This window comes from Vanessa cardui, chromosome Z (assembly GCF_905220365.1).
Source record: "Vanessa cardui chromosome Z, ilVanCard2.1, whole genome shotgun sequence".
In the NCBI taxonomy this organism is placed as follows: Eukaryota; Metazoa; Arthropoda; class Insecta; order Lepidoptera; family Nymphalidae; genus Vanessa; species Vanessa cardui.
In genome coordinates this window covers 644,767-671,352 of record NC_061154.1, presented here as the reverse complement: position 1 = coordinate 671,352, position 26,586 = coordinate 644,767, and the positions used below count along the sequence as shown (strand labels likewise).

Here is a 26,586-nt window from a genome sequence, read left to right as displayed (position 1 = left end):
ACATTTCATTATGTTGTTATTAGCATACATTATTATGCTCCGTTTTGCGAAATTATATTCGTTTTCGAATATTAATTTGTTATAAATATGTATAGTTTGAGGCGTTAATATTTTTTTTCTTCCCAATTCGAGACAAAAAATGTAGGTACGAAACTAAAAAAAATGGGATTTTAGAAAATCTATTCTTTTAATTAATAATTTATTTGGCGATAAGAATAGTTATATTTCTTACTGGTAGTTTTTTTTTCGTGAACTCGATAGAATAAACGTAAAAACTTCGAATAAAAAAAATGTACAAATGAAATTTTCTTAACGTTTTCGACTAAAAAAAGCATGACGCTTCGATCGCTCTTCGCTCAGTGGTACCTCTGAGGTGATGGTCAAACGACTGGATCAGAGTTATCTCAGTCATTTGATTTGCAATATTTTATAGACCTAGTGAACAGAAGTAAGGGCCATTAACCTGAATTATTACCGTACCAAGCTAAAATATTGCGGCGATATCGTTAAAGTTAATTTTAAGCAATTCTTCGATTGTGTAATCTAGCTGGCGATAGGTAAGACGACCGCTGACATGGCATTTTGATTCGTTTTGCAATCGCTTAAAGATGCAAATGCTTTACACGAATAAATATATTCGCTCGTACACTATGACTCTTAACAATACTCACTACGTGGTTAATGTACGTCTTGGTTATTTATATGTGACTTCACCTTAAGGCGACATGTTTCGTTTACATAAATCATTTCGCGAGATCTTAAATGGTTCTATTTACATATCGCTATTGAACAATTGTCTCTGGAAACATTATAAGCAAGCCTATCAAAGAATATAACATGGTCTGTGTTTACGGGGTTACTAATATTCCTATTGCGGCTGACTTATTCGAATAAATAAGATAAATCTGGGACGATTATAGCCCACTAAGATTTTTACACTTCTAGACTTGTATACCATTGAGCTGTAGGGCTAATTCGAATAAATAAGATAAATCTGGAACTATTATAGCCCACTAATATTTTTACACTTCTAGACTGGTATACCATTGAACTATAGGGCTAATTCGAATGAATAAGATAAATCTTTGACTATTATAGCCCAATAAGATTTTTACCATTCTACACTGGTATATCATTATAGGGACTAATCTAGCTTTAAATGATCTGGTATTTGGAATTGTAATCCATATGTATGAGTCTTGTTAACTTTAACTGTTAGCTGTAACGCATCGTGATGTCATTACAAATGTATCGCTTACATTATAGCTTTGATTATTCTAACATATACACATAATATAAACTCGTTCGAGGTTTAATGTGCATGTGTTTTGGCGACATAGAATATTTCGTTCTCTGCCCCTCATTAACAATTATTTCTTTGAACATTTTTTTATATATGTCCTTTGTTTATAAGTTGACCCGAGATAATAAATACCTTATCGCTGTATGACTAAATAAATTATTGTGTTGTGAGCGCGATAATTAATTACATGTAAAGACGTCAGAGTGTTACTGTTTTTTATTATGTATGTATTTTATAAGGATTATGTTCGTGTATGTAAGTTCATATTTCATTTATTGAATTAAATTCCATTCACATTCATTCTGATTCCTTCATTCTATCTTCACGTTAAATCATTCGTGCTTCTAGTTGAAATCTACCCCAGAGCGAGAGAATTTCATACATTTATTTAATAAATACAACTTTTCAAGTTATTTGCGCGTTCTGAGAATGTTGCGCAGAAATATTATTTCCTGGAGTTCTTTTACTTTAGTCTTTAGTCTTCGTATTGAAATTCATCGTTGTAGATTCATTCTTTTTAAATTTCCACATATACGAGAATGCGTCAAATACATTCGTTTGTAATATATATAAATTTCCCTTGTGGAAGTAATACTGTGCTACGTTTTATTATATACGTATATTGAGATAACATTAAAAAAGAGTATTTTGAAATGATTTCACTTAAACATCGATAATGTCCAAGCGTCGAAGCTAAAATAAGCAAACGATCTAAATGCAAACCATATAGGGCCTTTAACCCTACGATATCGTATTCCTTAAACGCTCGCTACACGCTATCGCGCGCGTGCCTTGCATTCCACGACCGGCCGCTGTCCTGTCCGACTCTATACCATCCCGGGTACCTAGACCACTTATTATTTACATGCGTAGCCATTGCTCTTATTCCGACCGCATAAAGCGACTGCTATATATAATTACTGCTTCTGAAGAGGTTTAGAAATGTCAGCAAGTGTAGCGCGAAAGCTGCAACTGGATGCTGTATCGACTTATATCGTTATTTTCTATTAACCGGTCGTTCTATTGAGACAGCCGGGCTCCGGCCGCTCTCCGCATACTTACATTTGCATATTCCAGTGTAATGTAGGCCTAGAATTATTCAATATGCAGATAATATAGAATTGAATGTATCGTTCATTACAAATGCTGAGCTTACGCGAGCCTTCTGAGAAATAGCATAATGAATGTAGCTAAACGAACGAATATACCTAACTGATATTTATATAAATCTATTAAAGTATTATTATATGCAAAAAACTGATTCTTAAATCGGTGCGATGTAATTAAAATATTTCACAACTCTTGGGTATCGCTAAAGTGAATTTATAACGTATTTAAGTTGTATGGTTCGGCTGCTCCGATTATGACTTGTCAATGCATTTTAAAATAATTTCGAAGGATAAAATTTTACAAGTTTTAACGATAATTATAATTAGATTGGTCGAACATTGACTCCGCCTACAGTTATAATGTAATGCGCCTTGGACACTGAAAGCATACACTTAATATCAACATGTTTGTATGTATGTGTGTGTTATGCCGTCGTGTGTTTATTTGCTCATTTTTGAGATCAGATTAATTATGACACGTATGTACTTAACGTGTCTTGAATTGATGTTTGAGAGGTAATTTCTTTTAAGACTATGTAGTTTAAATTTTCACTGTCGTTTAAATTCTTTTTATATTTATTGAAATTAAGCATTGGCCGTTTCTAATGAGACGTTACATTGGTACGTCTCTTTAGGAACGGCGCATATACGTTTTTAGGCCAGTACACTACATTGATTTGCCATTTAAATCAACATTGTTGTTGTTATTGTAGGCATTGATAGAGAGAGAGAGATAGATAGAGAGAGAGAGAGAGAGAGAGGAAAATAGTCTAATGTCATGGTTGTGTCTCTATCTTTCAAAACTAAGTATTGTGTAAGTAAGTGGGACAAAGCATCTCATTATGATATTTAATGATTTTTTAATTAAAATCTATACGTACAAATGAATTTTTTTCTAGAAAAGTTTTTTATTATAAGCTGATCAAGTCCAGCTAAATGCTAACGAGCTAGTCCGGCCGGTGTCCGGTGCGTCGCAGAAACGAGGTGCTATCGAAAGTTCCTGCCGAGATGCGGATGCTGGGACCGGCTGTCGAGGAAGCGATTAACTATCCATTATAAATTATAAAATATATGCTAATTATAACTACACGTAATATCACTCTATAGCCTATACGCTTCGTATAAAAATTATTCCGATAAATTTCACGAGATAGAAATTATTTATCACGTCGTTTAATACTAAAATCAAAATAACGCCCGGTGAATGTCAGTTAAGAACGATAATTATACTCACATCAATAAAAAAAATGATAAAAAATTAGTGTAATTGTACAAACGCACACACATGCAAAATACTTTGTAACAATCGACAGTAACTCGAATAATTTAATAAACAAGGTATTAAAATTGTGACAAACTTATTCGTTTTAAATTTAGAATTATCATTATACCAATATACATATATATACACGTAATAAATATGTACATGTATAAATATCATATCGTTTTATTGCATCCTACGCTGTAGTATAATTTCGCTAGGGTTGTCAACGTTTATTACTGACCATAACTAAATTTACAAATGACCAATAAGATGTTAGAAATAAGTAGGTTTTTGACAGCTGAATTTCGATATCAATTTTCTATTCAATATCAGTAATTAGTAATGCAATCGTTGTTTATACCTGTTCATGTATACTACATATCAATCGTCTTTGATTCAATCGATCGACACTATAATCAGTGTGCCGGGTCAACCCTGCAGGGTGCGAGCGGTTGCGTGCGCGGGCGCAGCCGAGCAAGATTATAGTGCGTTTGCTCTATTCAAGATGAGTGTCCTGGACACATGAATGAAAGTGCACTGTTGCAGAGAATTCATTAACCGAACGTGTTTAAGAAAGCGACAGTCCGCTCGGAAGCGGCGCAGCATTGTCTGAGACGGACGTCCGTAATAATTTAATAACCGAAAACTAGAACTTGATATCATTGTCTAAGAGAAACTATGTTAGGAGTCAGACTTCCACTAGTGTCCATATTGTTCTCCCTTAGGCAATTGGCTCACCGATAAAATCCTTTTTGTCAACATTATAATAGTAATAAAACATAGCAAGTCTTGAGATTATTTTTCTAAACTGTTCCTAATAAAATTTATGACATCAATATATCTCTTACAGTATACTAGTGAAGCCGTCGTTGGAAGCTAGTATAGACTACATTTTTGTCTTTTCCAATCTTTTATCAATCCATCTAAACCATTGAGCAACGTCGCGATGAGATATGGAATTTTCGTTCACATAATTAAAGCCTCGCTTAACCAGATATGCATATTTGTTAGCGCAGCTGCTAACTCAGCTAATTTGAAAGTTAATAGACATATTACTAAATCGTTCAGGCCAGAATTCCTCACAGGTTCATGGGAATGACATGTAAATAGGTTTATTCGAGGTTAGCAGTAAGATAACCTAGATGTAATAGAACCGAGTGTAGTATAAAACATTAATCAAGTCTTTATTTAAGGAGCTGTTTAATATTTTAGTATCGCATTGGTTACAGATACAAGAAATGGCACGTAAGTACGGTAACAACTAAAATTCGACTCACATTAAACCATCAAAGCTGCAAGCGCTGCTCGAGCGACAGCTCTATGTTTTGCTAAAACATTCCAATATACATTTATAGAAATGCTGGCAGGGACACTGTAATAAAAGGCGCGCTGTCAATATTAATATACTTTTACTGGACAAAAACAAAACGCTCTGCTGAAAATGGCCGGCGGCGCAAGATGGCGCGTCGGTTCCCACGCAAGCGCAGTGGGAACCGGGCGCGGGCGCAAGCGCGGCGCACATGTGCGCGTTTACGCGGGAAAACAATTGCTCTGGTATATTTTTTCTTAATCAAATTTTGTATCGAACACGAGTTGGCCGCACTTTATAAATAAACAATGTTATTAATGTAAATAAACTTTAATAGTTCGTACGAGATGGAGGGAATTAATTACGGTCGTTTGTTGAAGACAACGTAATTATTGTTTAACATTACATAACATAAAATATTTAACAACGAGAGCGTTTATCGTAAAATCTTTTTGAATACATCTGAAGTTTATTAAAATATATGACGTTAGTCGTACATAGTAAGGTACGATTTCACATCCAGCAGAATATGGGACGTCACTTGACTCGAGAACGTGTTTTGGGCATGGGACGCTAATTAGCTGTTGCTCTCTCCGGCGATCACGTAAACATCTTATTTGTACTCGAGAACATATTATATTTGTCAACTATTATACAACTACCACTTACAGTATAGTATATTATTTAAATCTATAATGTAAAAGTGTATGTATAATATAAGATGGTCTTGTAGTAAATTCTAATGGTTTGAACCAGGGATTACCAACTGCACCGTTTATGATAGAACATACAGTCGGGATAGGACAGGGATATGTCAATGCAGAACCGGTCTCAGTACCCGATGTAGTGCTTACATGAATACGAGTGGTATTGAGACAAACAAAAACATGTGTGATAGAATTGTAACAGTACGTTATTCTGAAATCATATTAGGATAAGTACAGAGATTTTAGGTTACAGACTCTAATCTCAGGAGCTTAAAGTACGTGTTTAAAAGGTTATATAGGTTTACGCAACAACCGTTAATAGATCCTAACCATATGTATATAAGAATCATTTTGGCAAATTGTATGTAAGTATATATGTTATTAAAATGCTAGGCTTAAAGATTGAAGTTGCGTAAAGTCCTTGTAAGCGATGTTATACGCTTGTATGCGAGGCTCAATACAGATGTTATCGAGTGAGCCTCGAACGGGCATCGAACTAAACCGTTACACATTCCGTCACAACCCGTTCCCGATACTACAAAATAGACAAACGCACGCATTACCATATTTTAGTAACTCGTTTCTGCGTGTCATTTTATTTTCGCTGGATTCATAATTATAAAATAAAATTTAACGATATTTCTGTTCCACTCGTAATGTTGATTCCTGTGAGAAAAAAAATGCTGACATATTTTTGTGTTTTAAGTGTTCTAATTAAAAATCTTCACTTTTTGAATAACGTATCCGGACCTTATGCGAGTAAAAAACTTTTTACGTCTTCAAGTATTGGAGTTGTTAACATTTGAAAACGGAAATTGCATTAAGAAAAAATCTTTTTCTCAGGGTAGCGAGGACGCGTTAGAAGAGAAAAAGCGACACACGTGGCTACCCGCATGTGTTGCGAGCTCTTCCACTTAATAGCACATCTGTGTTCCTGGGCGTACCCCAAAGCTGCAACACGATAAGTTATAATGTCACGAACGCTCCTCATTTCGTAAAACACCATGAGAACTCTTTTAATCGGTCGGCTATGCCTAGAAAATGCCAGCGAGAAGTGCCAAGACGGAGCTCGGATATCGCGACCGGTTTCGAAAGGTTGGTTTACTCGAGAGTTGAGAAGGACGTTACAGTGTTTCGAATTAGTCGGGTTTTAATGTTAGGGTCAGCACCAATTGACCCTATGCAGCTGCTGGCCGACCAAACCGCTGTCAATGTTCTTAATATATATAAATAAGGAATTTTGATGTAACCCCCCCAGGGAATAGGTCACGAAGTTTATATATTATTAGTTTAATGTTATTTAATAATTAAATCATATATTTCTATTTGATTGATTGGCAGGTATCTCATTACAAGTAAATTATGTTGTGATATTAAATCATTGAGACAAAGAGATACATAAGACGTTTAAATATTGAATATCTCTGTGTGTTCGAGATTTCTGTTCAAACTGAAAAAGATGCGAAGATTCGTATGTATAGTTAGACTCCTTACGTAGTCAATTTATTAGATAGTACTGCAGAATATCCATTTGCATGAGGTTAAATAAGAAACGCAGCCATCATGTTTCTCGTCAAAGAATCATTGCTTTGCAATTTACTTTTTGCGCTTTGAACATTTTTGTCGAGGCTAATAATGGCAAAGTAATAAAACTATGACACACTACGTGTACGTAATGTTCAATTTTTAAAGTTTTTGTCGAACAGTTTTTTTGTTTTTATCATTACTTTTTTACCATGAAATGTGTTAACTATTGTATCTATCGCTACGAACTATTCTTATTATGTAATTTAAAATATCATTTGTTACGTAGTAATAAATTGTTCACTCGAGAAGTAAAGATTTAGTTTTTTTTTATTTAGTCAATAGCAACGATGTTATTTGCTGAAGCCCAATACCATGTTTTTAACGCAACGTCATTTCTCGACGAAGATCGTAAATATATGTGATTGTATCTTTTTATAATTGATATATGCCTTCCTGTCGTACTTGGAAACAATGCTTAATAGTTCTTAATTATCTTTGCTATTATATAAAACAAATGGTGTTTGTGCTAAGGAATCACAAAAGTTCTTTATTTTATTTATGTCTATATCAATATACTGTAATCAGGCCTTGTATTATAAGGGAACATAATATGACAAAACGAATGATTTATTTTATGTATGCTAAATTTATCAGCATGTATATTATACAATTATTAATATATTTTTCAACTACCTGTCCGATCTGATTAAAATAATAATCCTATTTTCCAACACCAAATTCGAAATTTACTAAAATCGTTTTTCGGGAATAAAATCCAAACAGTGGGATCTTCACAGGCAACTACTATAACAAAAATATAGTAAGTTTATCACACATCAATTCAATATGTATATGCTAAATGTTCTTTATGAAAACCGGAAACAATCGACTAAAATCTGTGACGCAGAGGCAGCTGCAAGGATCGCGCTAAATGATCTTCAATGAACACATGTTTACCTACCAATAACGATGATTACAATGAGCATTGACAAGGGACTTGACCGAGGGCCAACAAATGCTGATCAGTGCTTGAGTCACTGACAATTGGAGCCCGCGCTCGTGACGGCCACCTCGACATCTGACTGATGTTTATTAAATTTCACTGTGACGCAGTCTTTAATTGTAATTAAAATTGGAACGACGGTGTTCAGCGCGAGTCTTTATCACTAGCACACTGGCAATCCTATCTATGAAATATTCTTATTACGACTTAAAAAAAAAATACTTAGGAACGATGTATATGAACTTTACTCAGAACGTCGAAGTCTTCATTTTTACTTACTCTTGCTGGCCGTTCAAAAATTATTGAATTAAATCAAGAACGTTATTAATGATATAAGCATCTAAATAAGTAAAATTTGTCCTTACACCAATAACTGCATATAATCAAGTAGAATACATTAGCGGCTCAACAAGCCGTTTAAATTTTAAAACGTGTAATCAATGTTTATAAATGAAATTACTGCCACTCACCACCGTGACGGTCTTTCAGAATGTTTTTTTATCCAAGTAAAATATTGTCATTCGCATCGTCACGTTGTGATTTGTGTCTATCGCGTTGGCTCGTGTGTCGCAAAGCAATGTTTACGAAGCGTCGAATTAAAATTAACAACCGCAATTGCTCGCAGGTTTCATTGTAGGTTTTTTATTCCGCGTCTATTTCATCAGCTCGCTAACTATTGTGAATACGGCTTATGCTTTGTGTCCTATGTTTTTTTATCTAAATTATATTTATTGTAAAAAGTATAGAAGTTAAGGAAAAAAATGGTACAAAAAGAAATGTCATTGCTAAAACAGCTAGCTTTTCGGTATATCTTTGACTAAGGACACGATATAATAAATCAGTATTTAGGATTACAAATACGACATAATAATTAAGTACATATATTTTAATATTAATAGTAATAAAAGTTAATGTACCTAATCTGTTTGTTAGAACAAATAAAGACTTTTAGCAACATAGTTTGTGGTAAATAATTGTAAATGGGAATCGCGGCTTGCCTGGTCCCTAATTTCATTGTGATCAGCCGTCATTGCGTGGTTAAGTAACAAACATCAATTCAAATTAGTACGATAGTAATTATTGTTCAGGAAAACTTCACAAAAATAAACAAAATTTTTTTTCATTAATATGCATGTATCAATGATTTCAGTGACATGTAACTGTTGATTTGTATTTTGAAATATATATTTAAGATAAGAATTATAACAATCGGCTCATTGAATTTCATGTAAGTATATCTTCCAATCTGTTAACGTTAAAAAAGCGATAGAGACGATTGACATCTGATACTAAATCACACAGCGATATTAATAACCCAGTTGGTTAATAATACTATTATTACAACACGGAGCGCACTCAGGTAATGTATTTTTTATTCTCTCTATCATATATAGAGCTAAAACCGCGCGGTAGATTTTTTAGACAGTAGCGGATTTAATTCAGGCAATTTATTAATTATTATGATTGACATTACATTTAGGAACCTATTTTAAATTGATAGGTTTATGTTATATTTATATAGTTGTCGTCATTGGAAGAGACTAGGGCTTGAGCCTCGGCCTAGTTCAGGCACTTGTACTCATAGAATAAGTACGTACATTGTTATATTTTTCATGTATGTAATTACATTATTTGGTGTAATATTTAAATAAACGTAGTGATGTATATCCTCAGTCAAATTGACCACTTAACATAATTCAAGCAAATAATTAAGCATTACTTGAATAGTATACAATTTTCTTATCGTTTACAATATTTATTATCTGTGAGAATGATGTAAATAGCATGCTACGGCCAGATGTAAGCCCTAACCTGTACATAAGTAACGCGACTAACGAAATACCATTATCAATTCGTATGTAATATGTGTGCGAATTAACGTATGTGTATTTAAAAATAGTTGAACCCAGAGGCCATCTCGTAGGGAGGCAGGCAAGCGTGACAAAACACAATACGACCGAGTGCGAGTGCCGAATACGCTACAAATGTATTTGTGAATCGTTTTTCACCTAATTTTATACGTATTGACTGCTTATATAGATTAATAGAAAATATTTTACTTTAACGTCCTTTTGTCCTTTCTCAAACCTCCACGAAACACAGAGATTACACCTTTATTTTAGTCCGTTAGTAGTATATTCCATGCATGACAAAGACCTCCTCTTCTTTTTAATAAAACGGATCTTATTCTATCTTGCTCGTTATAATGTATAGATTATATATGAAGTATAATTTTATTAACGACGTTTTCCTTCACAAAGTTATATTTGTATGTACCGAAATGGGTCTATGAAATACGGTTAAGAAGAGATCGAAATTAGCTTATTATCAAAAATGTATAAAGGAACACGGACATTTCACCATTGTCTATGACCATTTGAATATAAATATTTCCGTATAATATTATTACAGTTTAATATATAATGAATGTGTAGTCATAAGAGAAAAAAACGTTAACAGCAATTATACGTGTGTTACGTACAATTACATATTTTTAATAAATAATATTTTAATCCCTTTTTATAATGTACACTCTGTGATATAAAAAATATCCGTTTTTTTGGCGCGAACCTTGGAAGTTAGACGATTCTAAGCGCTCGAACCACTAATACATTAGAACATTTGTACGTAGAGTCTCGGCGGGAGGTCGCAAAAAAATGGCCAGCACTCTAGGAGACGCATATGTCTGTACGAACCGTGCACATTGTCGTTACACTAAGTACAATATTGAAATTAAAATTATCCACAGTTTTATTATCTTTAAAGCTTTTTCATTTTGGTTTCTTTATTAAAACTTCATCTCTATGACCATTGATGATCTCTGCTACTTATGCTATTATCAATTTAAATAAGCGTCGGAAATAGGTTTATCAAAAAGGTTTAATATTTATTGTATATATATATATATATATATATATATGTTAGTATAGGAAATACTAACTAATAGTTCATATAGTTAGACAATGTCTAAAATTTGCAGAAATAAATTAACCACAAATGCGTTGTGTCATACATACTCTGATAGCAGTTACAATATTAAAGGATGTTTATAAATAAATCTATAGTTAGCTGTAATTACAATATTTTCCTGTTTTAATTTTTTTAACATTTTCGACCATTTTGACTCTTTAATATTTCAAATCAAGCTCACTCGTAAGTACGAGTACGGTATTGCACTCAATTGTGTAATTCGAAATTAAAAATAAAAGAAAAACATCTTCAAAATTATAAAATAGTATTTCATTTGTAAAATAACAAAAATAAATATACATTTAATTAATTTTACAAACGTGATAATTATGTAAACCTTTAAAAATACTGTGATATAGTTAACATAAAATGTAGCAAAATATATATTAAAATAAGTTTAATAAATTAAAAATACATATATATTATTAATGACTAATTCTCAACGAAAAGCGTAAACTAAGAGTTTGGTTTGACCTTTTAAGTCAAAGTTTCGTAATCTATTCGTACAAAGCTAATTTTGATTTTAAGCGACTGTGCCCTTTATTTCCTTCTCAGCGAACTGTTCAAAGCGTTGTCACTGTTTTGCGCAATAAGACATGAAGTTTAGGATACAAGCTTCTGTACATTTGTTAATTATCTCACTGGTTTAATCATACCGTGCAGTATCTTGCGTGGATGAAGAATGGTGACGGTGAGATGGTGCTGAGAGTGATCACGGCCTTACTTTTCGTTCCTTAATTAGCCTCGTTCGCGTCAACACGCGAAGCTGAATTAACTTCGATTCAATTTCATTAACAATCACTTCCAAAGACTAACTCGTAAACTGTGTATCCAATTATAAGTTAGCGTGGATTCATGGACATTTGACGATTAAATATCAAGCCATTGTTGTTTCAAAGAACCTTATTCTTCTACTGTTTGAATTATGAGTATAATGAAGGATCGTCTCATCGATTACTCTTAAAATTATGAAACGTACTATATTTGTCGTTGCGTGTTTAAATTTGTAAAATATTAAGCCAATTAGAAACCCATTAAGTTCAATCGATGAGTTAATTTGCACGTAATCCGACTTACAACTACGAAGGCCGAATAAGGAAACATATGTTCGTGAACCGTATCTTTTTGCCATAGCGATGATTGATTGTGAAGAATTATGGGATCTATTTCATGGAGTCATGAGGCATCATGGGCAGGAGACGTCACACTCCGCTGACGAGAGGCGTCACGGACTGGCGACCTCCCCTCCGTGGCCGCCTTCGGGAACACTCGTTAATCTTCGGCCACATTCGGCTATCCTCGGCCCAATTCCTTAGGTGCGCGCGCGCTGACTCAACTAATTTATTAAGATCTATTGGTGTAATGATATCACGTTGTTGTTACAATACAGCTGTAATTGGTTTTCGACGTGTGATTGTTCATCTTGAAGTTTTTTGTAAAACGTGTACGGAACATTTGCGATAAATGCGTGTCTCCGAGGGCCGTTCTTTGTGTTGTGTCACTACGAACTTCTGTTTAAACAATCAGAGGGTATTCGAATAGATTAGCGAAGGCTGAGAGCGAGGCGACGTCGTTTTTTATGATTTCATGATTTCATAATACGACTGGTACAGTACTTAGTATAATGATTATATATTTATTTTTATGATTTTTTGTTAATGGAATTTTTGGTGATTCAAAAAATTTTAATTCTCTATGAAGGAATCATCCATGCGTCATAGAGCAATGAAGATATGTCAGCAAAAAAAAGTGGAGATAGTGAATAAATAATTAAACTTAGAGGAATTATAAGTATAAATACATAGTAATGCTAGCGCCTGGCGCCATAGTCCGACTGCCTGCGATTCCGTATCAGCGAATGATTTAGCACATATTTAGGTTGACCATAAATACTAAGACAAAACACCCATAGAAGAGTCAGCAATCAAGGACAGCTGAACGAGATATTAATTAATCAATTGTCCCAGAATCGCGTGCAAATAGATATACAAGAACGATGGAGGTCGTCCGCATTTTATTGTAATTCATCTTTTTATTAATATAAAATTAGCGACGAAGAGGCTATCCTTGCTAATCGAATAAATCTGGTCGACCTAGTGCAACGTTCACACAATATTGTGCATTGTACCGGTGCGTGTGTGCGCTATAATACATTTATACAATAAGATTATACACATTTTGCGCGAATGGCTTTAATCGAGGCATTTTTAATGAACTAATTACTCATAGTATGGAGAACGTTCAATAGCTTATAAAACAGTTAAACAAATATTTACTATAAATATTCATGATGATCTAGCCCTGATATTTATGACTCTTTAGAATACAATAATAAATTATATTATAATAGATTGAATTTCATGTTACTCAAAAACATTTATTATTAAATAGCTGTTAATTTTAAATGTTTTATTGTATGTATTTTTGTATGTTTCGTAAAGTTTTTTACCGTCGAAAATTCTTTAAAAATGATCAATACTTCAAGTAATAATTTATTAACATTGTAAATATATCTTTTTAAGGAGACTTACGCAAAAAATACCGATACCGACGTAGCCTACAGCGATCACTTTGTCACATCCGACAATCTATCAAAAAGTAAAATATAAGACGAAAAATGTATGACTAAGCAAAAGATTTTTTATTCTTGCTCTATTAGGACATTTACTATTTCTGTTTGTGTGTTATTACGTAACGTAAACGTTTCAATGTGTTACATAATTACGGACTAAAGACAAATATAAAAGATTGTCTCACAGTCATCAATCATATTTCAAAAACAGTTTGTTTTGCTGTTCTTAACTTTTTAGTTCAAACATTTCAAACCATTGTTATTGTCAACCTAAAATACAAAATTCAATTTAAACAACAATTTTAATTTTATCTCAAAAGAAAAAAAGCTATTAATAACGTTACTTAATAAACTATAACTAAGTTAAAAAACCCTTTTGAAATTAATAATTTATATAAAAGTTGTTTTTTTTTTTGTAAATATCAATGGCCTATTTTATTTTAATAGTCTGACAATTTCATTTGCAATTGAAACTTATAGTCTGTTTCATACACATGAGTGTCCCACTCTATCCTCCTAGTTTGGTAGATTACTTGACGCTTGTTCTTTATGCGTGTAGCGTGTGGTTATATCCTCGCAGCCGTTTTCAATAAATGGACTATCAACAACATCAATCAAATCAACCTCAATTATTAGAAGTTGTACATACATAGGTGGAATAGTCAAAACAGTAATCTATTGACTATTTCAATTAGTGCAAACGTTTGATAGGATTTACAGTGTATAAGAGCATTACACTGTTATAACATGAAACAGTTCCCTCGACGAAAATTTATCTAGAGTAATGAATCAACAATTAGATTAAGTACGCTCTGATGCGAGGTATGGAAACTGTGTCGGGACACACGAGACCCGACACTCGACATTAACACTCGACACTCGGCACATTGGATTGGAAGTCCCGCATTAGGACGACTACAAACGAAATACCTTTCCAAATTGAATTAAAAACGATAACGTTCGAGGATCACTATGTCTCTATACATAATTCGTCATATTTGGATGGTTATCAAAAATGTTATTTATATGTATGCCAATGCCAGTTACTTCGTTTGAATCTATACGAAGCACACACCTTGTATAAATAGTTTTATGAATCGAGTGATAAAAACCCAGAGCCGTGGTTTAAAGTATAATTATAATTGTAATATCTGTGAACGCGATTTTATCAAATCCAGTCGCACGTCAAATGCGCCTTCGAGAAGTACGTTTTTATCAAAATCAAAAAAATCAAAATCAAAATAAACTTTATTCAAGTAGGCTTTTATAAGCACTTTTGAATCGTCATTTTACAATTAAGTGAAGCTACCACCGGTTCGGAAAGTAGATTCTACCGAGAAGAACCGGCAAGAAACTCAGTAGTTACTCTTTTTTAATATTTGAAAAATACAACGTCATGTTAATTAAATACAATTATTTCAATTAATGTATCCTGCTTGGAAGTCAACAGGTATTAACTCCACGCTTTTTTATCATCTACAAAATCTTGTATCGAATAGTATGCTTTTTCTACCAATGTATTTTTAACAAACGATTTGAATTTACTAAACGGCAAAGTTAAAAATTTCTGCGGAATTTTATTATAGAAACGGATACCTTGCCCCAAGAAGGATCTATTGACTTTGCGGAGTCGGAAACTTGGCGTTATAAGTTTATCCTTACTTCTAGTGCATATACAATGATTAATTAAATAAGAGCACCATTGTTCTCTGATAATAGAAATATTTGTACTATTTTTAAATATCTTTCATTAATTGACACCATAAACAAAATTGATCCAAGATATCAGTCAAGACTCGCTTGAAATCCAATGTGTTCGAAATCGTCGTTGTCGTCTACATATGTATGTAAGTATTTCGTGTTTGTGTTTGGTATATATGTGTGTGTGAGGTCTGTATATTCTTTTTTTTATAAGTATGTACATTGTGTATATTAAAAATGAACGAGCGAAGCTTTGCGCGAGCGATACGAGGTTAAAGAAAATAAACAAAGCCAAGGTTAATAATAAAGAGAATGCACCGTTGACTGAAACATTTACAATATTATATGTAATAGTTACAATGTTAAGGACGCTTTAAAGCGGCACGTCCTTACGCCATTTTACGAATTATTTACTATTATTTTATATTAACATAACTACTGATCGCTCAAAGAGTATCATAATGATTTGTCGATTGACTAACGGTAACCCAGATTGCAGTCGACTACGGCTATATAACATGACTAAAAATCTTATGAAAAATACTCTATTGTTAATATTTTATATAATAAACGATTACGTTAGTTTTAATAGCGAGGTCGGCGTTATTAAGTATTTACGTTACGCGTAGTGTACGCGGTCACAATGGTAATAATTAAATCGCTGTGGCCATGGGATGAGTAGACTGACGCGGCGTACTAAGCTCCGTGGAATTTAACATCTTGCTACTTTGTCGGCGACGATCACGGTGTAATACTTTAGATTGGCTTTTAATCTACAACTACATGTATTTACAGCGGTCTTTAAGTTAATATTTATCGAACAATCTATTTGGAACGCTATATCAGGCTACTTTGACGTTTTTTTTTATATTATTTTTTATAGCCTAAAGACCCTGTTATTTGCGGCGTGTCAAGTCAATAAACATAGAAGACATTTTGTACAAAACATATGTAGTTTTGCCTACTTTAATGTAGGCTTTATAAAAGCACTATTAAATCGACTTTTTACAAAACTATATAAAGTGAAGTTACACAGGTTTGGAATGTATACTCTACTTAGAAGGGCTGGCAAGATACTTCGTGTTTTAATTTCAACATTTAAAATACAATTTTATATTATGTTAAATACAAGGAAACATGTATGTTGATAAATACAAGATGTATATAATATAACCTTCTAAATCTGGAAGTCAAAAAGTATTTGTAGTTGTAGTCTTAATAGATTGAAGCGTTCAGCGTGAGCAAACCCTCGAATATTATTAATTTACCTGTTAGTTAAGGCAAGAAAAAAAAATAGTACTATTAAGCACAAGAATATGTGATTAAAATTTCAATGCCTTTTTTCCTTCTCATACCTTCAGATTCTTCAGAAACACAACTCTCTCATCCATCACCCAAGCGTAAAAGTCTTCAAAAGCTCAGAGTTTAAAAATATATATTGAATGGATCAAATTCAACGGTCGCTAGCGTTATCAATTCGTCTAATGGCTTAGTAACCACAGCAATTATCAGAAACCTCATAGATTATCGTATCGTATACCCGTCCAAATTAATTTAAAAAGTTTAAACTATGTGCATTTGATACAAGAACAATTAAAATACATATAACGTTACATAAACCAAAAAATAATGGAATATTTAACTATCATAGTATATTGCGTTTGATTATTTGTTAGTGCGTATTTTCGAAAGCATATACAGTTGGTTTTTTATGCAAAATTTGAGTAGAAGTGGAAGAAATATGTGGATCTTGATTGACGATATTAAGCTCGAAACCACTAACTAGCTTTAGACCAATGCGAGTTTATTAGTTTTAATTTTGAGCACATCAGAAATTAGCGTTGAAACCCTCTTGAGGAAATCTCGATGTGTTTGATAAATACCACAAATGTACCCTCCACCAATCAGCAGTGAGATGGAATAAGATTCGAACTATCTCTTTTCACTGTGCTTTACGGTATATCGAGCGCTATCGTTCAAAATACAATAATATCGCTTTGATATTTTTCCTGTGAAGGTCTTAGTAAGAAATAATCTTATTAAAATATGAATATGATATGCATGCATGCACAATGTACTTTGATGTATTAGTTTAATATTTAAATATTTACAAATTGATATAAAATTTGAACCTGAATAAATTTATTTAGTTGTTAATTTAAATATAATAAATAAATATGTAATTGTACCTTTAGACATAATATTATTACTACCAATGACACCAAGCTGTTAAGATAATTATAATTACAACGAAAACAAAGTGTCTATACAAATTAACTAATACAGAATATGCAATACTTCGCAGCAGCTCAAATTTCGCCTTGCTATCAAAAAGACGGGGCACATTTAAAATTTGCCTATCCAGTCGTAAAATGCACAAAAATGTCAACATTCATTACACTATCTTTGACAGCACTGCAAAATCTAAAAGAGTCAACGACTTCATGGGATGTCTGTACGGTGACACCTGTGGAGCGTATAACGTCGGATCAACAAGTTGTGCAAACGATTTGCAACAACATTCAGTATTCGGAGAGATTTTTATAACAATTTTGGTATGGCTCAGGACTTTGTTAAATATTTGACGCATAATATCTTTTTAAAATTAGTGGTGAACAGGAGAAAAAACAAAGCTACTTGTTGCTGGCAAACATAAATACTACGTCATGTGTAAGAGTTTGACAGGCTCGTTTCATACATAAGGAACTATATTGTAATCGCAAAGGCAGTATATGAATTGATTAGTACTTTACGAGCCTGTGTTTATGAGCTGAAAATAAAGAAATAGAAGCGATTTCTTTTATTACTTTATTTTCAGTTTGTTTGACATTAGACGCTAAGTTAACTTGAATATTAATTTCAATATATGTGTACTTATATTATCAAAGAAGAGTGTCATTCATTGCAGGTACTACGGCTTTTTTAATTACCTTTAACAATGAATGTAGTGTAACGTCAAACAATGCACAGTATGCTGTATTTTGTCAACACGAAATATCCAACACTACGGCCGAAGCGATACGAATTGATAGACAAAATTAATCAACATCATTAAATACTGACCACTTGGTTTGTGCTTCTTTAAAAAATCCCCTAACCTCACATGTACTTGAATTAAATACAGCGTAGTAGAATAAAAACAATTGAATTGGTCTGTATTACGTTTAATCCTATCGATCAATTTGATCATGTCATATTACATATTACTTCTTTAAACATTAAAAACCATACGTATATGTAGTATTCATTCCTATACAAGAGGTAAAACAATAACACATTTAAATATGTATTTTAACTTGTAAACTAACTTAATACTTTTATAATTATTAGTCATTCCAATACACTAACTAACTCTACTAGCTGACTTCTATTTGTGACTAGATTTCGAGATATGAATCGAAAATAATAATACTTGTTCATGATATATATATAAAGAGACGCAAGTTATATTTCTTTAAAGATAAATAGTTTAGCAACTGATACACATATGAATCCAACTACACACTCGATAAGTCAAACCAGTATCAAGACCCACCCATGTTTGAGTAAATGTTAAGTACAGCTGACTATATCATATAAAATGGAGAATTCGCGGAACAATTGTTGAAAATGTTTTCTCTGAACATGATCTTTGCACATCCATGAGTGTCGAAATACTTTGACTTATGTTAAGAAAATTAATTTAGGAATTACTTTCTATTCCACGCTTTATTAAAAAAACTTAATTAATTCTTATATAAATTCATTCAAGCTATCAGACTGGTTTATAGAAAACTGGATATATACGTCATCTATAAATAAATAGGCAGATACGAAACAGTTGAGAGCTAGTTTTGGTAGACATAGAAGAAAAATTTTGTTAACAATAAAATATGTAAAAAGACAAAAAGAAAAAACCGATTGGAATATGAAAATTCTTATCATTAGCACAAGAAGATTTATATAAATAATATATTAAAGATAAACCGAAAAATTTATTTAACGGTTGGTTGATACACGTCGTACTCTTAAAATAATTCGAAAACACAGGTATACATTTTCTGCGATAAGCTCTTCAGATTTCTTCCTTTTACTCTGTTGATATTCCGTTTACATGAAAACATATTGGATAAAACAAAATTTTTCATCTTGCAAAACATAACATGTTCTAAACCCTATTGAAGCTTGAAGCCTCATTTTGTAGAAGTGTCGATACGTTATAAGTATTTACAATTCCTCAGAAATGAATTATCATAGTATTCCAAATTCAACTAATAAGTTAATATAATAACAGATAATATACTTATGTTACCAACACAAAAATTCCAATAATGCAACTTTACAAAACGATTAAAATTCTTAGTTCTGAGTCTTAACGGAGCTTATCACGGCCAGTACAACACTCCAAAAACTGGTTTAATACATCCTGCAATTGTGTAATACTTTAAAAATGGGTATTGTTTTTAATTAGTGTAATATAACCTAGATGATTTTAACATTGGTCTGCGCCCGCGCAGCGACGCGTCGGTACATTTGTAATAACAATCGACGATAAACGAGACGCATGTTACAAGGACCACATAACTGTTGACTAGTGAAATCATCAAAGGAATTAGTCACTATCGTAAAGTAATAACTTAAGAAATGGTCCAGTCGGAAAAGAACTTTATCTCGGCAGAAGTTAGGCGGTATTTCGAATTCACAGCGTTTTAAAATAATCATTTTTCGTTTACTCCGATCATGGCGTTGTGAAGTGCCAATACTAAGCACAAAAAACGGACGAGACGTGCAGCTATGGAGTTTTTGTAACGGACGGCTTTAAGGACAAAGTTATATATTAATGTGAAGAACAAAAGAACAAACTTTATTTCACCTTCAAAAAAAACCGGAGCTCGATGCGAGCACATCATATTCTCGGTTTTTAAAACTTGCATTCAAAAAACCATTGAATATCCTGATCGATTTTTTTTTTATCAATAACACGGTTAATGTTTCTGTTCTTTGTGTTCATGTGATGTAATTATATAATAAGTACTAAAATAATTCAATACACGACATCGGAATTATTGACTATTTTTAACAAATTTCAATATTTCCAATACAATCATCAGTATAATAAAACCATTAATATCTATCGATATTAACTTTTATATCGGTAACAAAAAACATAATTTTATACTGTACGTTCTGGTTATTGTTATACACGATCAAATACCATTATTCCCATAACAAACAATCACGCGAAAGAAACGAGCCCGGGCTATAAAATATGTTAAACGCATATCAAAATTTACGAAATGTCATTACGAATGTAGAGTCACGTAAAAGTCATGATTTGTCACTCCCTGTAAATAACTCCATGCCTGTGATTGTCGTGTTATCAGCGCATCGGTTTCGTATGTGTGAGTGAAAGCGGGCACGCTAGGACTTAAGATATCGCTATCAACACTACATCGGTACTTTGCAAAATAAATTACCAGAGCACATTCCACACGGCGTGCGGACTGATCTCTGAACTGAGCAGTGGATTCGGCTCCAGTTGTCCCTGTTAAATACATTTTCCAAAATCTTTAGTATCTGATATCAAATCCGTCTGTTATACGAATTTGTGACAGTTATTATGCAAGAGAGCGAACGAACGACTTAAACGAAGCAATGCTTCCCAACATTGCAACGATGCTTTATTAAGTAATAGATTGCCCCGTGACTCGTTCGCGTATAATAAACATAGTTCATAGGTATGTTATATTTATTTTACAAGAACCACTCCAAATTGTATCTGAATGCTTTCGAAGGAAATCTCTTTATGAATTGCAGAATTGCCCTGGATCTCGGTGGCTCTATTGAATTGGCGACTAATTAAGTGCGTGGGCGACGCTCCCTTCCCATTCTGGGAGTGGAACCTATAAAAACTGTGAACACTTGTCGAACTACCCGGGATGTGCAGCGGGCCCCGAGGGTGTCTTTTAATTTTTTTCACATACACACTCGTACTAGCTTCCGTTTCATTGATATCCCGGAAGCGGGGCAAGCACTACACTTTTTTTTTCATTATTTTGACATGTTTGGCTCGGTACTTCGTTTTAACAGGGAACCAGTTTTAAAACGATTATTTTTTGTCGCAATCGTTTTAATATCGTATGCGCAGAACAAGTCGGCTCAGCGCTGTGGATGTAATTATTTTCATTCTACTTAGCGATATGTGTAAGGAAAGATGTTAAAATGTCATAAAACTTGGTACACAAGTTTTTCTCGATTTCTCTTCCGTCCTACTATTCATTGAGGCGGTATAACGTTAGGTCCGGAGTACACAGTCTACAAAACCTAAAGACTTCCTCGTTAGACGTTTTAAATGATGCAGAAAATCAGAAATGAAACTTTAACTATAAACGATGGTTTTCGCTTCAACGAGATTACTCGTAAATGCGAGCGTCCTTTTTGTATAAAAAAAAAGTATATGAACAAATCTTTTGGCGTAAGTGGTCAATTTCGTCGATAGATGATGACACTAAGCGAGTTTAAAAACTATACCAAATTATTAACCTTAACTTGACATCCGCTTAAGATCTACGAAGTTATGCTACGTGCGTTTTAAGTACCGGCTCTCTCATCCCTAAAACCGGAGCAAGCAACGACGATTAGTGGTGGAATAAATACTGGTGAGTGTGCCCTCATTCAGACAAACCTGTAGTGGTCTTGTACTAACATAATACATTAAAATATATAGTTATATATAACAGGAGGTAATAGCTGTGCAATAATTATAACTCGCGTTCGATTTATTTGTTTATTTACACTTTACGAGTGGTTTAAAAGTAATAACGATGTTTGTTAGTTAAAGAATTAACATGTTCTTTCACAGCACTGATGGAGATGTCGCTTGGTACATTGTTTTATAACATCTTTACTAATATAAATGCGATAGTAAATATTAACTCTTCAAGCTTAGACCGTTGAACCTATTTAGATGAAATTTGGTACGGAAATAGTTTGAGTTCCGAGACTTACGATACTTATTTCATCCCTCGAATGGACAAAAGATTGTGTTCTATAATATAATATGTAATGTAATAAATAAAGGTACTGTTTAATAAATTTTCATTCGATAACGTCACAGGTTCTGTTTTTACATATCATTAATTAAATAGTAATATCTTTTAAATTTTGTTTCGTTTATTAAAATAGCAGTTAACTTAAGTTAAACAGACTAATTATTAAATAAAATTAATCAGGTAAATAGTTATTTACTTCAATCTAATTTTTATAGTTGTAAGAGCCTTGTCTTTAATACGCTCAATCTACAAAATCAAACTCATATTCTTTCTCACTCATCTATATGACGGCATTCGAATAAGGCATACCGATAAGACACTGAAACAGCTCTGTCAATTTCCTTTCTCTAAACTGCTATTGAGAAATATTTGAGATTAAATTAATAACTTTTTTGAGCTATCTTTCAAACAAAGGACTTAGGGCTTGCAGCCATATAAGCTTGCTATTAAAATAACGAGATATAAAACAGACAAAGAATCGGTAGCAACGCTCTATGCTTCTTTAATAGTCATGTAAGTACAATGTTTTTTTTTTTAAATAAGTAAATCAAACTTTTTTAAATATTCTGACTAAAACATTGCCTTGAATTTGTATCTGTGATCTTTTTACTGAAATATTATCGCTTGAAATTGTCTCAGACAGACAGTTGCTTGTATTCGCGCAATAAACCTTCACTACAAATGTGAATTCATATTTTATATAAAATATTTTGTACTGGATTAATAATATTAGTAACGTATGTGCTTCCGTGTAGAGTAACAAAGTCTTCGCAAAAATTGGGTTCACGGAAAAATATCTTAATTGTTTACATTTTCAATTCAACTTTGAAACTTACATTTAAAGTACTTTTGTTTCATTCAACAATATTTTTTTTCCGAAAAATTAATTATTTTTTCTGAGCTGAGATGGTCCAGTGGTTAGCACGCGAGCATCTTAATCGATGATTTCGGTTTCCAGTCCAGGCAAGCACCTTAATGAATGAGGAGGCCTTAGCCCAGCAGTGGGAAATTTACAGGCTGTTACTTTACTTTAAATATTTTTCCGTTCAGAAATTGACTAGTAAATATACATGTTAAACCAAAAATAGAAAAGTATTAAACAGTTTACCGACAAACATAAACGGCTTGCGACAAATGAATTAGTTGGATTTATACGTTTGGAAAAAGGAAAATTTTAGTTTGTATGGTTTGAAATATTTAATTGTTACCAGTTGTGATTTTTTCGTCCGTCAGTCACAATGAGTATTAAAACGAACGCGAATCGAATATTCAATTGAAACTTTATAAATACATAAGCTGGCCCCGTTGCAGTTATTGGCGAGAGGTATATACCGATTTTTAGTTATTAAATTCACTGTCTCTCCTTTATCATTATTTGTATTTTACACATCTATTGTTATGGGTTTAAATTAATTTACTACCGCGACAATTCGATATATTTACAATTTAAATCATAACGAACCAATTACCAATGGCTCAGTAGAATTTATGAATCTTCCCGAGATTGCGGAATCAAAACCGTCGAACCACTGAGTAATTTCGTGTGCATTATTTCTGTTTATGATAATCTCGAATTAAGTAGTAGGAGAAAGAATTTGAAGTAAATTTTTATATGCCTCCGGTGGAAATCGTATAATCGGTACCAAATCGCGGTAAAACAGCGTGATAGAAATAAGTTTCTTCAAAATTTACTTTACTTTTATCGATTTAAAACAAAAAAATAATAGCAAACTATTAGCATGTCCTAGATAGCACTAAATTATTTTGCCTTTAGCACCAAGTTTGTACAAAATAACTTAATCGGTTTAGCAAAATTCGCTCAAATAGCTCGCAAGATTGTGCCCACGCGTACTCGAGCCAACAGGTGAAATTAATTGTTTTTTATTTTGTAAAATAAATATTTAATTCATAGATGCGACCTACTTAATGTTATTAGGTACTCTATATACATAAAATAAAAATATTTTAAGCTAAAATAATAAACACAGCCTTATACAACGAACCAAGCTTGGTACAGTTTGTGTTGTATGAAATCCGACACATTATAAAACAATAATATTATTATGTGGTCATAGATATATTTGAACTCTTTCAAACATTTTTCACATTAGCTCCCGAAGTTTTCTCGGCATATTGAAAGATGCCAAGAATATTTTTCCATTGAGCATCAAACTCCCTTTATTTTCTACGATATATCAATATATTAATAATATTAGTTTTTATTTATAAATAGTGTATATAACAACGTTATATTATAACAGAATACGTCGCAGTTGATTTTTTTTTCGGAACACGAATGTACTTATAGAAAGTAATCTTGTAAGTTGGTCTGTTGCGCGCTAAACAATGAATACAATAAGAAGCCGTAATGTCGTGACATTACAAACAATTGCACATAAAGAATTTTCGACATTTTTTTTCGAGCCTCGCTCACACTCCGTTTAAATGGACGTCGGTTGATACTTTAACCAATAACCCAATAAGTAATATGAAATAACTCCCTATTCATACAACTGTTCGTATAGAGGTGAAAAACAAAGAGAATTCGCTCGAAAGCCTAGAAAATACTTCAAAATAACTCTTTGTAAACATCTCTACCTAACTTATTCTTAAATTCACTTTGTTTCTTTAAAAATGAACTCTAAAGCCAGAGCAATTAAAGTCAAATTCCATTTCATTTGTAATAACTAATGCGAAAAAATGTTTAGTTATTATTTAAGAAATTCCTCAAAAATTATATACCAAATTCTCAAACTAGAAGAACGGGTTCTTGGACGTTACAGTTCGACAGCGTAGTCCGAATATTTCGATGCAATTATATTGTATCGTCTTGTCAAGTTATGGGAATTCGAGGCACTGTTTGGAACAGATAACGTTACATTAACCGACACCAACAACAATAAAGTCAACTCGCAGAATGTCAGATCGCGTATACCGAGGAGGTGATCACGGCCAAAATGTTCACAAAAGCGACCTTAGACGCCGTGGCGAAACCTCGTACACAACATGAGGCTCGCAACATGATGCGGTGGTAGAGGCAAGCGTGGCGGGTGTAAGACGGGAGGCTTACCTCTCTCCTGGAACTCGGCGCCGGCGGCCGCGGCCAGCAGCAACACCACGAGGGCCACGTTCATCGTTCTATCACAGGCACTTGTTCAACGGCACATGCTAGCTACGCCACAGTTTGGGAAACACATTGGAGCCCACGGGACACAAGCGCTGTCGGGGCACGTCAGCCTCGCTCGCAAGCGCAACTCGTATAAAGAGTATAACTCAGAGGCGCGTACGCACTGCTTCGCTCGCACACAGATTATTTAATACAGATGTGCTACCAACGTAAAAAAGACGAACAATTTAATATTGTATTCAATTCTGATCAAATAATTACAAATAATTATATTTTCTTGAAATTATTAACATAAATATTAATAAATTAATATAAGAATAATGAATTTTTCTTATATTAATTTAGTGCAGTAAAATTACTAACATTTTATTATCAATGATTTTTTTCTCCAACAGTTTTATTGAAGCAAATATTTATGATTAGTTTAAAAAATATGAAATGTATTATATTTTAAACATATGAAACACTAAATAAACTATTTGTTTAAAACATTGCGATAAAAAAATTATTAACACTTTTTCACGAAAATAAATAATTTCCCGATTAAAATACAAGTTTTTGTCAAATGAATAAATGTAATATAAATACGGTCGAACTTTAGAATTCACAAATTAAACGCGTATAACTATTGCTTGGACAAAAATATCAATGATAAAGAAAACGTAAAACACTCGTTAAAAGTACCGCAGATCTACCTATGACTGGAGCGTGCTTCCTAACGGCCGGCTTGCACATGGGATACTGCGCGCAGCTTCCCCAATGCATCGTAGCTCGACTCGGCCGATAGTACTTATCAGAAACCGTTGCACTACACGTAAATTAAATTTCAATTATTTGCTCGAATAATTGTTTATTAAATCACAATTTATCTTATGAGCTGAATTTGATTAAAGATCATTCACATTGTAATTATTTCGTTATCGGATGAAGAAATATTTCGTATTTTTATTATATAAAAATTAG

At 33.0% G+C, this 26,586-nt stretch overlaps 1 protein-coding gene across 1 annotated transcript in view; it reads right to left on the bottom strand.

The window, feature by feature from the left end:
• Positions 1–25,762, bottom strand: part of LOC124542861 (epidermal growth factor receptor) — a 98,415-nt gene extending 72,653 nt beyond the window's left edge. Inside the window, exon 1 of the mRNA XM_047120749.1 lies at positions 25,567–25,762. Within this exon, the coding sequence (XP_046976705.1) occupies positions 25,567–25,630 (64 nt within the window). The 5' untranslated portion in view covers positions 25,631–25,762. The remainder of the gene's footprint in view (positions 1–25,566) is intronic.
• Positions 25,763–26,586: the final 824 nt, after the last annotated feature.